Source organism: Pleurodeles waltl, chromosome 12 (genome assembly GCF_031143425.1).
Source record: "Pleurodeles waltl isolate 20211129_DDA chromosome 12, aPleWal1.hap1.20221129, whole genome shotgun sequence".
Taxonomy (NCBI): Eukaryota; Metazoa; Chordata; class Amphibia; order Caudata; family Salamandridae; genus Pleurodeles; species Pleurodeles waltl.
In genome coordinates this window covers 182929643-182944480 of record NC_090451.1, presented here as the reverse complement: position 1 = coordinate 182944480, position 14838 = coordinate 182929643, and the positions used below count along the sequence as shown (strand labels likewise).

Below are 14838 nucleotides of genomic sequence, written 5' to 3'. Positions count from 1 at the left end.
TCTAGGTGAGATTTGGGCTCGTTCACCGAAAAGCCCAGGTCGAACAACAACTGGGTTGTTGACTGCAGATGATGCGACACAAGCTCCGGGGACTTGGCTTTGATCAACCAGTCGTCCAAGTAAGGGAATACTGCTATCCCCTTCCTTCTGAGTTCTGCCGCAACCACCGACATCACCTTCGTGAAGACTCGAGGTGCTGAAGTAAGACCAAACGGAAGGACCGCAAACTGATAGTGTTGCGATCCCACCACAAACCGGAGATACTTCCTGTGTGACTTGAGTATCGGGATATGAAAGTAAGCATCCTGCAAGTCGACAGACACCATCCAGTCTTCCATGTTCAACGCCAAAAGCACCTGTGCTAGGGTCAGCATCTTGAACTTTTCCTGCTTGAGGAACCAATTCAAGATCCTCAGGTCCAGAATTGGTCTCAAACGACCATCCTTCTTGGGAATCAGGAAATACCTTGAGTAAACTCCTCGACCCCTTTCCTGCTCCGGGACCAACTCCACCGCGCCCTTTGAAAGGAGGACTTGCACCTCCTGTTCTAGCAACAGGAGGTGTTCTTCTGAACAATACGAAGGGCGGGGCGGGATGAGGGGCGGGAACTCCCGAAAGGGAAGGGTGTAGCCTTTTCCCACAACACTGAGAACCCAAGTGTCCGATGTAACAGTCTTCCATTTGGTGAGAAAATGCTGTAATCTTCCCCCTACAGGAGAGGAGTGAGTGGGAAATGGTGGAAGCCTAAGGCTGCTTCCCCTGCTGCACCCCGCCAGAGGATGAGGAAGAGGCAGAGTGCTGCTGAGAGGCTCCTCTGGTGCGGACCCTACCTCTCCCCCTGAAAGATCTATAGGGATGGGAAGAAGCAGGTTGCTGATATCTCCCCCGAAAGGAAGAGGAGGAAGAGCCACGCCCAAATCCACGAAACCTCCTGAAGAATCTGGAAGAGGCCGTGGAAGAAGGAGCTTGGAGCCCTAACGACTTAGCCGTGGCCCTGCTTTCTTTAAAACGTTCCAAGGCCGAATCAGCCTTAGCTCCAAACAGTTTGTCCCCATCAAACGGGAGATCCAACAATGTGGACTGTACATCTGCCGAAAAGCCCGAGTTACGGAGCCAGGCCTGTCTCCTTGCCACCACAGTTGTGCCCATTGCCCTGGCTACCGAGTCGGTGGTATCCAGTCCCGTCTGGATAATTTGGGTCGCAGCAGCCTGGGCATTTGAGACAAGATCCAAAAGACCCTGGGGAAGCTCTGTAAACGAAGAGGAAATGTCATCCATCAGAGCATGAATATACCTCCCCAGGATACAGGTTGCATTGGTGGCTTTTAACGCCAGACTGCAGGATGAAAAAATCTTCTTCGACTGCGCCTCTAGCTTCTTTGAATCTCTGTCCCCAGGCACCGTCGGAAAAGAACCAGGCGCTGACTTGGACGAACAGGAGGCCTGCACCACCAAGCTCTCCGGCGTAGGGTGCCTAGATAGGAAACCAGGGTCAGTTGGAGCCGTCCGATACCTCCTGGCCACGGCTCTGTGAGCTGCTGGGGAAGATGCCGGCCTCTTCCACACCTCTAACACCGGATCCAGCAGAGCGTCATTAAATGGTAACAGAGGCTCCGCCGCGGCTGAGGCCAGATGTAACACCTCTGTCAAAAGGTTTTGTTTTGCCTCCACCACCGGCAAAGGCAGGTCCAAAAAACTAGCTGCCTTCCGTACCACTGCATGAAAGGAAGCAGCCTCCTCAGTATATTCCCCCGGGGACGAAAGGTCCCACTCAGGGGAAGTGTCCAGCCCACTGGCCGACTCCAGTCCACGCAGCCCATCACCCGAGTCCTCTAGCTCTCCTTCCTCTAGGGCTCGTTGGTACTCCTGCTCTTCCAATACACGGAGAGCACGTCTCCTTGAATGAAGTCGTTGCTCAATACGCGGAGTCGACAATGCCTCCGCCGAAGTCGAAGATCGGCGCCGATCTTCAGAAGCCACCGACGCCGCATCCGGCGCCACAGGTAACTTTGGCGCCGACGGAAGAGCAACTGCCGCAGATGGACCCACCGGAGTCACAGGCCGAAATCCCGACGTCGACGGGATGGAAATCCCCGGGGCCAATCCTTCTGAAGCCACCGGAGCGGCCACCGGCGCCGACAGTGGCGCCGAGCCCACGTTCCCAAACGGGAGAAAGGGCATAAAGGGTGCCGGCCGAAGAGGCGCAGGATCACCCAAAGAAAAGGCCAAAGGCCCAGCCGGAGCACCCCCTGGAGCCATCTGTTGGAAGATGGCATACATCGCATTCAAGAATGCGGAACTATCGGCTCCAGGGGTGGGAAAAGCCGGATACTGGGGTGCCTGTCTCGGAGGCGACCCCGACGCCGGCCTCGGCGTCTGCGCCAGAGAAAACACTTGAGGCTCCAATACCTCAATCACCGACGCCTGTCCAGGTGAAGTTGGAGACGCCGGAGAGGGCAACGGCGTCGAAGGATGCGGCGTAACCGTGGGACTGACCTCCCATGTCCTTCGGCGCCGATCCGGAGACCTGGAGCGAGTCTCCTTTGAATGACGCCGAGATTCTCTACGGCGCCGGGAGTCTCGATGACGCCGATGTCTTGGGGAAGAAGACTTCTTGTGATGTTTCCCCTTTGACTTGTCCTTGAGGGCCTTTGGATTCATGTGCTGACATGAATCACAAGTCGAGACGTCGTGGTCGGAGCTCAAACACCAAAGGCAATCGGAATGAGGATCCGTCACCAACATCTTGCCTCCACACTCACGACAAGGCTTAAATCCAGACTTCCTCTGCGACATTATTTCCACAGCGAAAGACTACGCAGCAAGATATACACTGTAACCACAAGAGTAACAGTTGCTCCCTCGAAGATAACCGTTTCGAATGCACGGAAAAAAGGGAACTGACGTCCGCACGTCGTCGAGGACCTCTTATTGCCTGTATGACGTCAGACGGCGTCGCGTGGGCTAGAGTGACGTCCTCGTCGACGTGCAGAGACTAGTAAGAAGATTTCCGTCGAATGCTGGCGCCATGGGAGTATTCATGAGGTGAGGAATCCACAGGTAGTTGTATCCATCAGAAACTGTGCCTCTTAAAATCCCAGAAAAGATAATCACTGCAAGCACGGAACAGAGGTCCACCCTGAGCCCTGTTGCTATCAGATCCCTATGCCACTTTTGACACCATTAATCACCATACACATATAGTCCATTTATTAGACCCCTTCAAGATCCTGATCGACAATCTGCAAAGAACTCAAAACCACACTTCCGGGTTCATCTGTCACTGCCCAAGATCACTACATTTGTTGACTATCAAAAGGGGATCGTAATTTAAAATGCTGTGTTGTTCACATTTTTGTGCATGGTCAAGCAACTGTTTAACCAAACTTTCTCTGCCTAAAAAAGGTCTGCGCAGATCACCTCAGCTACTGAGATCAGAAAAGGACTTCCTAAAATTTATAAAAAGTCTAAAGACTCTCCTATTCCTCTCCGCCTATAGCCAAGGTTATTATCCGTTTGTTCTCGTCCTGTTCCATCAATTACCTACTTCAGTCAAATCAGACCCCCGAGACTGGTAGTTCATTGGTCACTCCTCACTGTAAAGGTTTTTACATCTTTGAATACGTAAGAGTTCTCCCTTTGCGAGATTAAATTCTGCTTTATCACATCTGCATCTCTTGCAATTTTTGTCCCACTTTTGTGTACCCACTTTTTCAACCTGCACCCAGCACTATCAGCCTACCTGTACTTTGAGCGGTCTACAAAAACCCCAAATAACCCGCATCTTTAAGACGAAGTAAAAAATGCAAACACATTAATCTTCAATATACGCTGAAATTGTGCCTGTGCAATAGCTTTTAAAATCTGTTAATGATTAGTTAAAAAGATTAATGTTTACTCACCAGTCCACTGTCCTCGGACACAGGAAACAAACTGGAACCCACAGAGAACGAGTGCATGAGCAGAAATCAGAGCTATATACATCTGCAATGAAAGAAACTCTAGCTCAGTGACATTGTATCCATACTAATTAGACAAGCAGGATAGAAGGGATGTATAACGTTTTACTCTTACTACTTAACCTCATTAAATACATCAGTAAAGCGAACTGCACCAGCTTCAAAATTAGAAGGATGATTTAATGAAACTCACAAAACAAGATACTTACCTTCACTCTTTCTGTTGGTTACTCTAACCACAGCTTCCTCACCTTTAGAATATCCATCAGACTGGATCTGGATTTTTTCATATTAAGTGCTGACATTAACTGCCTCGTTACGCTCCCAAAGTGACAGACCGGAGGTGTATATAAGAACCACCCCTGAGCAACTAAGTCAGTTTCTTGCTTGAATCTTTCTGCACCCTTGGATGCCTAGCACCAAAAAGCAATCAAAGGTAGTATTAGTGTTAATCTATAATTTGGACCATTTTAGATGGCAAACAAAGACCATTCCACAGAATGGGGAGATGGGAAGGACCTGAGGAATCTGCAGTTCAATCTGATGGGAGTATCCATCAGAAAGAGCTTTACCGAAAGTAAGTAACTTCTTTTTCTTATGGATACTTCTAACCGCAGATTCCATGCCTTTAGAATAGATACCAAAGCAGTACCTCCCCACTATGATGTGGAATCAGACCAGTCTCTCCTGTATGCCCGAATGAGCAAAATGCCCTTCCAGCTGGATCTGCCTATTAAGGCAGTAGTGCTTTGTGAAAGCGTGAACTGACACTCACCTCATAGCCAGGCAGATGTCAACAGACGGCACTCCACGTGCCAGCACAGTGGTAGCAGCCTTAGCCCTGGTGGTGTGGGTACTCAGATGCTACAGAGGTGCTCTCACCAAGATCCAGGACTGAGGATGAAACACGGGTGCTGCGTAAAAAAAAGTCCAGGTTGCCTGCACCAGTCTATGATGCCTTGCCAACTGACTGTTAACTGGCTGGCAAGAGCAGGGTTGAGATGATGATGGTCCCAGGTGCAAGCCCCCTGTCAGAAATGTCCTGATTTTCACTCGGAAGTGTAGAACCTCAGATGTCTGTCTAATCACAAATAGGATGCCCCATCTTTTATCGGGGATCCAAGGAGTGGTACCCACCCTATATAAGAGGCGGTATCCAGTCCACTGGCCTTCTTTATGCCCATATAAATGGCATCATCCAAGTAAGATGCGTGGGTAAAGTCATCCCCATCATCACCATTGCCATTATCGGGTTGGTCAGAGTCGAACCAAAAAGGTGATGAAGTCTCTGAGGAAAGCCTTGTGGGAATGAGTTGTCAGAATCAGAGTACAAAGGGGCATGGTGCGTTGAAGTAACATCAAGATGTAACCTAAGTAAGGATCTAAGGTGATTCGCCTTGAGGTTGGACAACAAAGTCAGCAGGGGCTTGACTTCGGCAACATCGGGACAGGAGTCAGTGGAGAAGGAAGCAGCACAGAGCTTGGAGATTGAGTGGAAGTCGGTGCCACAATTAGGGTGGAACCAGAGGCAGATTCGAGTGGCAAAGATGATATTGAGGACATATTCCCCGGCGGTAACCCAAGTGGAGACACTGTTGATCACTGGGCCCAAATGCACACCAGAGGGAACCAGTAAAGTGCTCAAAATATGAAACATGGTCTCTTTAAAGGTCTCAGCCTGCTGTGGTGTCATCAATGACACCCTCCACCTGTCAATGGTGGTGTATTTTGCCTCTGAAGGTTTGGTTTGGACTTTTTTGCTGATGCAGGGTCATCCCCAATCTTTTTGCCTCCTGCCTCCTATTTTTCCTGACCTGTTGCTGTTGGCTTTTGAACTCTGAACACTTTACCACTGCTAACCAGTGCTAAAGTTCATATGCTCTCTGTGTAAATTGTATGTAATTGGTTTATCCATGATTAGCATATTTGATTTACTAGTAAGTCCCTAGTAAAGTGCACTAGAGGTGCCAGGGCCTGTAAATCAAATGCTACTAGTGGGCCTGCAGCACTGGTTGTGCCACCCACATGATTAGCTCTGTAATCATGTCTCAGACCTGTCACTGCAGTGTCTGTATGTGCAATTTTAACTGTAAATTCGACTTGGCAAGTGTACCCACTTGCCAGGCCTAAACCTTCCCTTTTCTAGGTAGCCCCAAGGGCAGGGTGCAGTGTATGGTTAAGGTAGGACATATAGTAATGTGTTTTATATGTCCTGACAGTGAAATATTGCTAAATTCGTTTTTCACTGTTGCAAGGCCTGTCCCTCTCATGGGTTAACATGGGGGCTACCTTTAAATCTGATTAAAGTGTAGATTCCCTTTGGGAGCGGATGCACCTGTGGAGTTTGGGGTCTCTGAGCTCACAATTTAAAAATACATCTTTTAATAAAGTTGATTTTAAGATTGTGTGTTTGAAAATGTCACTTTTAGAAAGTGAGCATTTTCTTGCTTATACCATTTCTGTGACTCTGACTGTTTGTGGATTCCCTGTATGGGTAAGTTTGACAGTTGGGATGGTTGCACCTCACACTAGACAGTGACACAAAGGGAGCTGGGGTGTAGTCTGCATTTCCTGATGAGCCACCTGTGCTAGGAAGGAGGGGAGGAGTGGTCACTTACACCTGAAAGGGCTGTGCCTGCCCTCACACAATGCATTCTCCGACCCCCTGGTGGGTGTCTGGGGCCTGGCCTGGGAAACGCTGGATTTCACATTCAAAAGAGACTTTACTTTGAAGTAGGCCTACTTCAAAGGAGAAATTGGGTATAAGAAGGGCACCCAAAACCACAGACTTTAGATCACTTCTGGACATCAAGAGGAACCTCTGCCTGGAGAAGAGCTGAAGAGAAGTGTTGCCCTGCCTGTGACTGTGCTTTGTGGAGCTATCCTGCAGTTGCTGCTTCTGCCAGAGTAAGAGGGCAAAGACTGGACTTTGTGTGCCTTCCATCTTATGAAGAAATCTCCAAGGGCTTGATTTAGAGCTTGCCTCCTGTTGTTTGAAGTCTCAGGAACAGCAAAGACTTCTCTGTGCCAGCACCTGGAGCCTCTGGAGCGAGTCCTGCTCTGACAAGTGGTACCCTATCCAGTCCCTAGGCCCTTGAAAGGAAAGCTGGTGGAAATCCAAGGAAATCGACTTCGGACCGACGCCCCTGCTGAATCCGGTGACACCGCCTGCAACCAACTCCGTCATCTTTGCTGGAATGCGACGACCTTCGCAGGCCCGACGCCGCTGCAGCCCCGCTGAAGTCCGCGACTCCGTGGAAGTCTCCGCACCATGTCGTGACCGATGCCACTCGACGTGCGCGGATTCAACGTTTCGCACAGATGCCGCGATCCCCAACTTCGCGCAACAACTTGTTTTCACTCTTCACCAAAGGTACTGTACTTGGGGGTCTACACGACTCCGTGTCCGGCGCCGCTGGTGTTGGCTTGTTGGGAACAACTCCGTCACGACGCCGTGTTAACACCTCATCGAAGCATTTTGTGTTTTTAAGTGCTATTTTTGAGTTTAATCTTTAAAAATTCATAACTTGACTTGTGTATGTCAGATCTTTGTCGTTTTGGTTTTGTTTTGTTTACATAAATATTTTCTATTCCTCTAAACTGGTATTGTGTCATTTTGTAGCGCTTTCCTTATGTTACTGTGTGTGTTGGTACAAATACTTTACACCTAGCACTCTGAAGTTAAACCTACTGCCCTGCCAAGCTACCAAGGGGGTAGGCAAGGGTTAGCTGAGGGTGATTCTCTTTTACCCTGACTAGAGTGAGGGTCCTTGCTTGAACAGGGGGTAACCTGACTGTCAACCAAAGACCCCATTTCTAACAGTCTGGAACATCTGTCTTCAGACATACAGGTGGAATCCTCTCCTTACATATTCAAAACTCAAAAACAAATATATATATATATATATATATATATATATATATCACATTTTCCCACCAAATTCTTTCTAATCCTGACCAATTTAGTTCACAGCAACTAAAGTCTGTGTGTTAGTGCTCTCTTCAAAAATATCTTACCACAAAAACATTAAACATACAGCTTTCAACAGACAGTGATTAGTTACATAACTATTGAATAATATTCAAGCACAAAAGTCCCTTTCGGAATTAGCAGAGAAGGAATGATGTGTAAGGAAAGCCTAGCATAAGTAGACTAAGTATGCATGCCTCTAGCATGCATTTGGAGTTTAACATCACATTATAGGAACCTAGGTAGATTTTGTGACTAAAAATATTCAGTGATAAAAAGGGGGTCAATAGAATATTATGTTTCTCATGTTACCGATGAGGTTTTCCAAGTTTACTTGGCTACTACTATTGACTTATCTTGAGATAAAACGAGAACTTGCCAGCAGCAAACAGTAAGGGTGCACTGTAAGAGACCTTTGCTAAAATAAGAATGTCTGAGAAGCTACCAAAGAGATCAGCAATAGTTGAAGTACGCCCAATGATTTTATTCTTTTTTTGGGGGGGGGTGGGAGGGGTGGTGACAAGGGAGCATGAAGGTTTTATGGGGCAGGTCAACTCTTACAACTGAAAAGGAAACCTGGACTGGAAAATGTTTAGAACGCAAGGAATTGTAACCCATTAGGCCCTCATAGCAGTTCAAGTTGTACAAAAAGTGTTCAAAATGTTGTCTAGATGCTACTTGACAGCCTTAAAGATCGGTTAAACAGGATAGGGAATGACGCACTGTGGCTATGTGGTGTGATGAGGAAGTCCATCCATATTTGAAAGAAATGACAAGCAATGCCAACCTGTGGGACAGAGGTTCTTGGGCAGAGAAACTGGTATGTAGAGTACTTTTTGCTATGTGATCTCGTACAGCTGTTGCTCAATGTGCTAAGGCATCCATGATCTAGAGCATGGCTTTTCTAAACTATACACTGTTTTATTGACTACAGCTAAAAACTTTGTGCATGTCTGGAAACGGCACAGGTAATTTGGCTAAAGAGTTACAGTTCCTCCTGATGGCTAAAAATGGGATTTAAAGAAAAGGAAGGAGGGTAGATGTTTATTTTTCGATGTTATGTCATTCAATAAAAGTTCAGTGTGAACTGCCATCCAAATATACACTGATCCTAGTCCATGTTTATGTTACTTCAGCCAGAACATGGAAGATATCTGTGCAGTTCCTAGATAGGAATATATAGCCTTACTTTAAGCCATACTACCCTGCGTGCGTGTCATATCTATATTGTACCTGCATATTCTGCTTATGGACAGGGAGAACGTGAACATGCTTTTGAGTTTATAAAAACATACTACATATTGTAACAAGGGTTCAATGGGCCCTAATGCAACTAGACAAAAAGGTCCCTTCACATTAGGGTTGTAAGTGACAGCAATAATTTGGGTGCAGCGGACCACAAAATACATTTGAAAGCTGGTTCTATATAGCAGCACAATCTCCAGAGAACCCACAAACATACTTAGTTTACTTAGAGTGGGGAAGAAAAATCCATGTCACAACAGGTGTGCTACAGTATTGAAAAGCCGCCCAACTAAATGTTTCTGTGTAATTGCACTCCTAAGCATGATATCATCTCAGCCAGTGTAGTTAAGTTACACAAATTAATTGCTATAATAATAAGGAAATTAAAATAAGAGCAGTATCTCAACCGCCCACAGGCACAAACCGTTCCACATTCAGAGTTTGAATTTGGTGAGCACTAATACTTACAGTAAACAGCACAAAAAACCTCTGATTTTTTTCTCCCACACAATTGTTCACCCAGGGACAGTGATGATCCATCTTCCGAATACATCGTTTGCAAATACTATGGGGGAAAGAAAAAACATTGTTAAAGCATGCAGTGTGCTTTCTTGTTTGTTAGTTCTATTGTACACACCATTAAGCTTACCAGACAAACATGTACTGTAAGCACCTATGTGCAGAGGTGTGGAATTTAATAAAATATCTACTTGTCCATGGGACAGTCTGCTTCATATATCTACTTGTCCTGTAAAAAACAAAATCAAGTGTCCCTTCGGTGCAATGAGGTACGGCAACAAATCATGGCAGCAATCTCATTTTATTAGAGCTCTGATATTAGCACCTCTGATTATGTCATGGCTAATGCTATAAAAGGGCTTGAGCACTAGCACTTTCCTTAGTTTGCCACCTTTTGCAGATCTACATACTTGTGCTGGAGGTAGCGGTAAGCAATAGTTCCAGGGGTGGCATATCCTTTTGAGTCTGCACAGACCTACTAACTTGCAAGTTTTAAGGCTGTTCACCAGCAATTCTCTAATCTTTTCCCATAGTGCGAAAGGTTGAAAATGTACTCCTGACAAGCCCAGAAGCAAACCTTCTTCTAGGGTTGGGAAAAAAACGGTTAGAGGGAAAGTGAACATGTAAACGCTCAACAGCTTTTCACATGAGCAAATTTACACATGCATATTTACTGGTGCTAAAATACAGTTCACAAATATTTTCCAGGAGTACGATTTCCTGGTCTATTGCTGTAAATTCGTGTGAATTCATGAAATATGGAAATTTGCACTAATGCAACAACATATACTATTAGTGCATTTTTTGACTTTCTTTTACAACTGGGCCTCTTAATTAGGTCTGGCATTAACCAAGACTTTTTGTTTTTAGTAAAATTCTATCTCTCCTGGGAGAATATCGGCACACAAAGTAGTTTTGTTCAGTGCCAGGAACTACTGTGGCAAAGTGTGTTTTTGCTGTGTGCCAATGTTTGTCACAATGCTTAGGGCCAGGCAACTCCCACAGCAATAAAGTTTTACAAAAGCCATGAAGACACGCATTGACAAAACCTTAAGCAGGGCCCCCAGCATTATGAGGCAGGACAGTGTCAAATTATGCAGCAGGGATGAGTAAATTATCCAAGAAGAGGCAAATAATGCTGCACATTTCGTAATAGTATTACTTCAGGACTTTGTCATTTTTAAACTTAACACTCTCTGGGCATTGGTTGCACCTCATCAGTACCTGTTTAACGCCCAAATACACCAATTAACAATTACAAGGTGACCAATTCAGCTTTGTAAAGGGCGTTCCACTGAGTGGCATCGCATGTCTTTACATTTTTAGTAACATTTGAATCGTTTGAGCTAGAAACAACTTTTTTTGTTACAATCTCTGGAGTATGCAGCAGATGATGGATTATGTGGCAAATGCAACAAATCTATTGCATAATTCCAGTGGCCCTGTCAATAAGACTGACCACCAATGGCGGACCTGTTCCCCTTGCCAAAGCTTGCTTGTTTTCATGTTTCCCATAATTTCATTGAAACTAGTTACACTGATTTTCCATTAGGAATACATATTTTTGGAATTACTACCACACATCAACACATTTTACTTAATAATGCTGCCAAGAAATGGTACCTAAAATTTCAGAGTAATTTTGCAAAACATATTTTTTCTAGCTGCATTTTTGTGTGAACACTATTTTGAAAGTAAAGAATCATCAAACTTGTTTTCCAGCTTCTGCAAATGTTTGCATCTAATTAAAGATAATTCTGGGAGCATTATGTGTAGCCTTATATTGTTAATCGTTTCAAACATGTGCACATTTTATTTACTGCAGCCTCTGTCAATAGTGCAGTCCAAACTTTACAACATTTATTTACGGCGCTTACCCTAATAATACAGATTTTGCATTAATGAACCACAAATACAAGTTTGAAAAGCATTTACATATGGAAACAAATATTACCTCAACTGCAAACAATTCTCTTCCCTGGACCATAATCTAAACTGGCAGCCAAAGGGTTTGGGCTGCAGGAGGTTGAGCTTACTTGTCTCAAGGACAAAATGGTTCATGAAAAGTTGTTGTGCTTGACACCAAACAATATGACTTGAATGTTGGGCTATGGGAATCCCACACCCCTGCTATGTGACAATGATATTAAAATACACAGATCTAGACAAAAAATATCCCAGCCTTCCTTCACAATATGCAGCTCTTTTAGAAACACTTTATAAAGGCAGACTCTTTTGGTTGCCATTATGGTCTTTGGAAAAAATCTAAGCTGTATGTTGTAATATCTTTGATTGAATTAGCAGATGCAACGAAAATTTAAGAATGCATTCATTTTCAGGAACACATAGGCACAGTCAAGCCTTTCCTAATGATCTGATGATACAGTTGTAAGCCCCAACAATCATGACATGTGATCATAAGGGGTGTCAATCACAATGCGTCCAGCTAGGTGAACCAGGATCCACATACAAACGAGATCCAGGAAAACAAATGAATAACGGGTAAATCCTGTTTGCAGTTGAAAGCATAATCACTCATGATGCACATAGACCAGGTGATATTGAAGATGACATTTCTAGCTTAAATACTGACACCACTCTATTATTTTCGGATTGTGTGCATATTGCTGCTCATTTAATGTTTAGTGTTCGACCTCCCCAACTGACCTGCACCTCGTGGGTGTGGGTGATGGAGTCATGGGTATATGCCTCATCCCCTGCACCAACTGCCTATTTACGTGAAGTGCATGCCCTTGGAATCGCTACCCTTGGTCCTTTCTGAAATATTTATCTTTGCACGGTTGACTGGCTCACCTGGCTTCTCACCCCACTATTCCTCTTACCTCTGTATTGTCCCTGTACTTAACCAAGGCAGCTCCAACTATTGTTACTTAAATCCTTCCCTTCTGGGTGACAGGTGGGATTTGGTGGTTTTAGTGTATAGCCCACCTGCTTACAGTAAGAAGAAAGTGAAGCGCTGGACCCTTCCCTTGCAGTCACAGGCCCACTGATAACAGGGTGTTAACCCGCTCCCTAGAATCTCAAACAATTCTGATCACTGGGACCTTGCATTCTCCTTGTCCCTCCCCCTTGAAAATGTGGTTTCCCGTTGCCCCCTGGCTCTCCCCATCTTTTGTGGGGGTGGGCTAGTTAAGCAGTCAGTAAAATATGCCTGCCCTTCGTGGTTCACTCCGTCGTACCCACATGCACCTGCTTCCACTCACTGTTGCTAGTCGTTCATCAAGATTGTGATTCTTCTTTCAAGACACAGTGCATTTTAGACATGCTTCCTCTGACCCCAATACATCCTGGGCTCCTATCATGCAGAGTGTTGTAATTAATGATGTCATTAGTGATGTTATCAATGATGTTCATAGAACATTTCAAGAGTGATGTAAATATGTGAGGTCATAAACAGTCCAAAGATTAAAGGGACGCTATAGTTAGGTGAAACTGTCAATTAAAATATTGAGTTTTAAACTAACAAAATCATTGAACTTCACCAGTTATAGTTATCTCAAGTAACTATAACTTTTGCCCTAATGTAACTATAACTTAGGTCCGTCCAGTGCATAGTGTTGTCATCAATGATGTCATTTCAGATCTCTCAGTGTTGTCATCAATTATTATTGTTATTTCAGATATTACAGTGATGTTATCAATGTCATAGAACTTGTGAAGAATGAGGAAATATGTAATTAGCAGTGCACAGAAAGGGTGTGGGCTATAGCTACTTTAGGGCACAAGTTATAGTTACTTGAGATAACTATAACTGGTAAAATTTCAGACATTTTGTTCGTTTGAAAGGTATGTTTTAAGTCAGATTTTCAGAAGGGGTATTTCAAATTTGGTAAAATCAATAGTATCAACACCAAGACCTTTCCAAATCCCTATGATTTTAGTTAATGGATACCACAGGACAACATGCCACTCTGAAAAGTGTTCCAGCTCCAGACTCCAGTACAGTTCAACATCTGACACGTTTATGGGAAGCTCAATTTCTTGGCCACTATAGAATGACGCAGCCAAGGGATTGATGTTTACATACAATTGTTATAATTAAGTTTTAAAACATCACTCTGTCTCATGTCCGTTAATGCTAGTTGGGTAGCCAAATTTTGTTGTTCTAAAGCTTGGGTCATGGTTATAAAACTTTTGGGAGGCACTGAATTAGACGATTGTTACAAAAAACAACCAATTTTTAACAATGGTCTGCCCAGCAAGTCTCTCTCTGTGGGAGGCTACACATGGTGAAAATGGTAGTTGCACGAGATTTAACTAAGTAGGTGCACTGCTTTCACAAAAGATATTAAACGTTTTCTGACAGGCACTGACTCTACAATTAAGAAGTTTATTTGGGCTCATGCAAAGCCTAAGTTTAAAGCCTCACCCACTTGTGGGGAAGCCTACTTTAGCCTCATATGAAATAATACTACCTAATACTACCTAGCCCACCAGCTGGCATACAAAACCAATTAAATGTTGTTGTGTCAACACAAACTTCTCTAGGTACGGACAGAGAAGCAACAATGGTCCTCAAGGGGTAACCCTGATGTGCTCTCTTGTAGCGCATTCAGAACCTCAGACTGAAAACCCTATTATACACTCAATAGCCAAAGTATGTGCTCAGTACAAGGAGTGTTCATACAGCCTGCTCGACAGACTGTCTATAAATAAATTACGCATTTCAAATTCAGTAGTAGCAACCATTAATGGATGAACTGGTCAGAGAAAGGCATCAACATGATTTATGATTTGATCACGCATAGGTGCTGGATATACTTGCATGAGCTTCACAAGGAAAATGGTCTGGCAACCTTCCACTTTTGGAGGTACCTACAACAGTTCTATGATATAAAACCCAGTAAGGTGGCTACGCCCTGTGGTATCATCTGCCCAGGTCCCCAACAGGAGTTAACCTCAAGACCTGGGGACAACACAAGGACATAGTCTCTGGGATTTATATCACTATATCTGACCATAGACCTGATTACAGTTGGTGTTACTTATCACACCTACTAAATAACGTATCCTGTGGTACTGTTATTTCTCAGGGGTGATAAATAACACCTATTACAAGTTTATGGGGAATAATTTGCAGATTGTGGTATTTAACACACCAAAATCCACATGATATGGTAAGTA

General features: G+C 44.4%; 1 protein-coding gene across 1 annotated transcript in view; it reads right to left on the bottom strand.

Annotated features, from left to right (window-relative positions):
- The window catches only part of ZDHHC7 (zinc finger DHHC-type palmitoyltransferase 7), a 281517-nt gene that overhangs the window by 41739 nt on the left and 224940 nt on the right, over positions 1–14838 (bottom strand). Inside the window, exons 5-6 of the mRNA XM_069216286.1 lie at positions 9643–9739; positions 3903–3984 (exon numbers count right to left, since the gene is read on the bottom strand). Coding sequence (XP_069072387.1) covers positions 3903–3984; positions 9643–9739 — 179 coding nt within the window. The remainder of the gene's footprint in view (positions 1–3902; positions 3985–9642; positions 9740–14838) is intronic.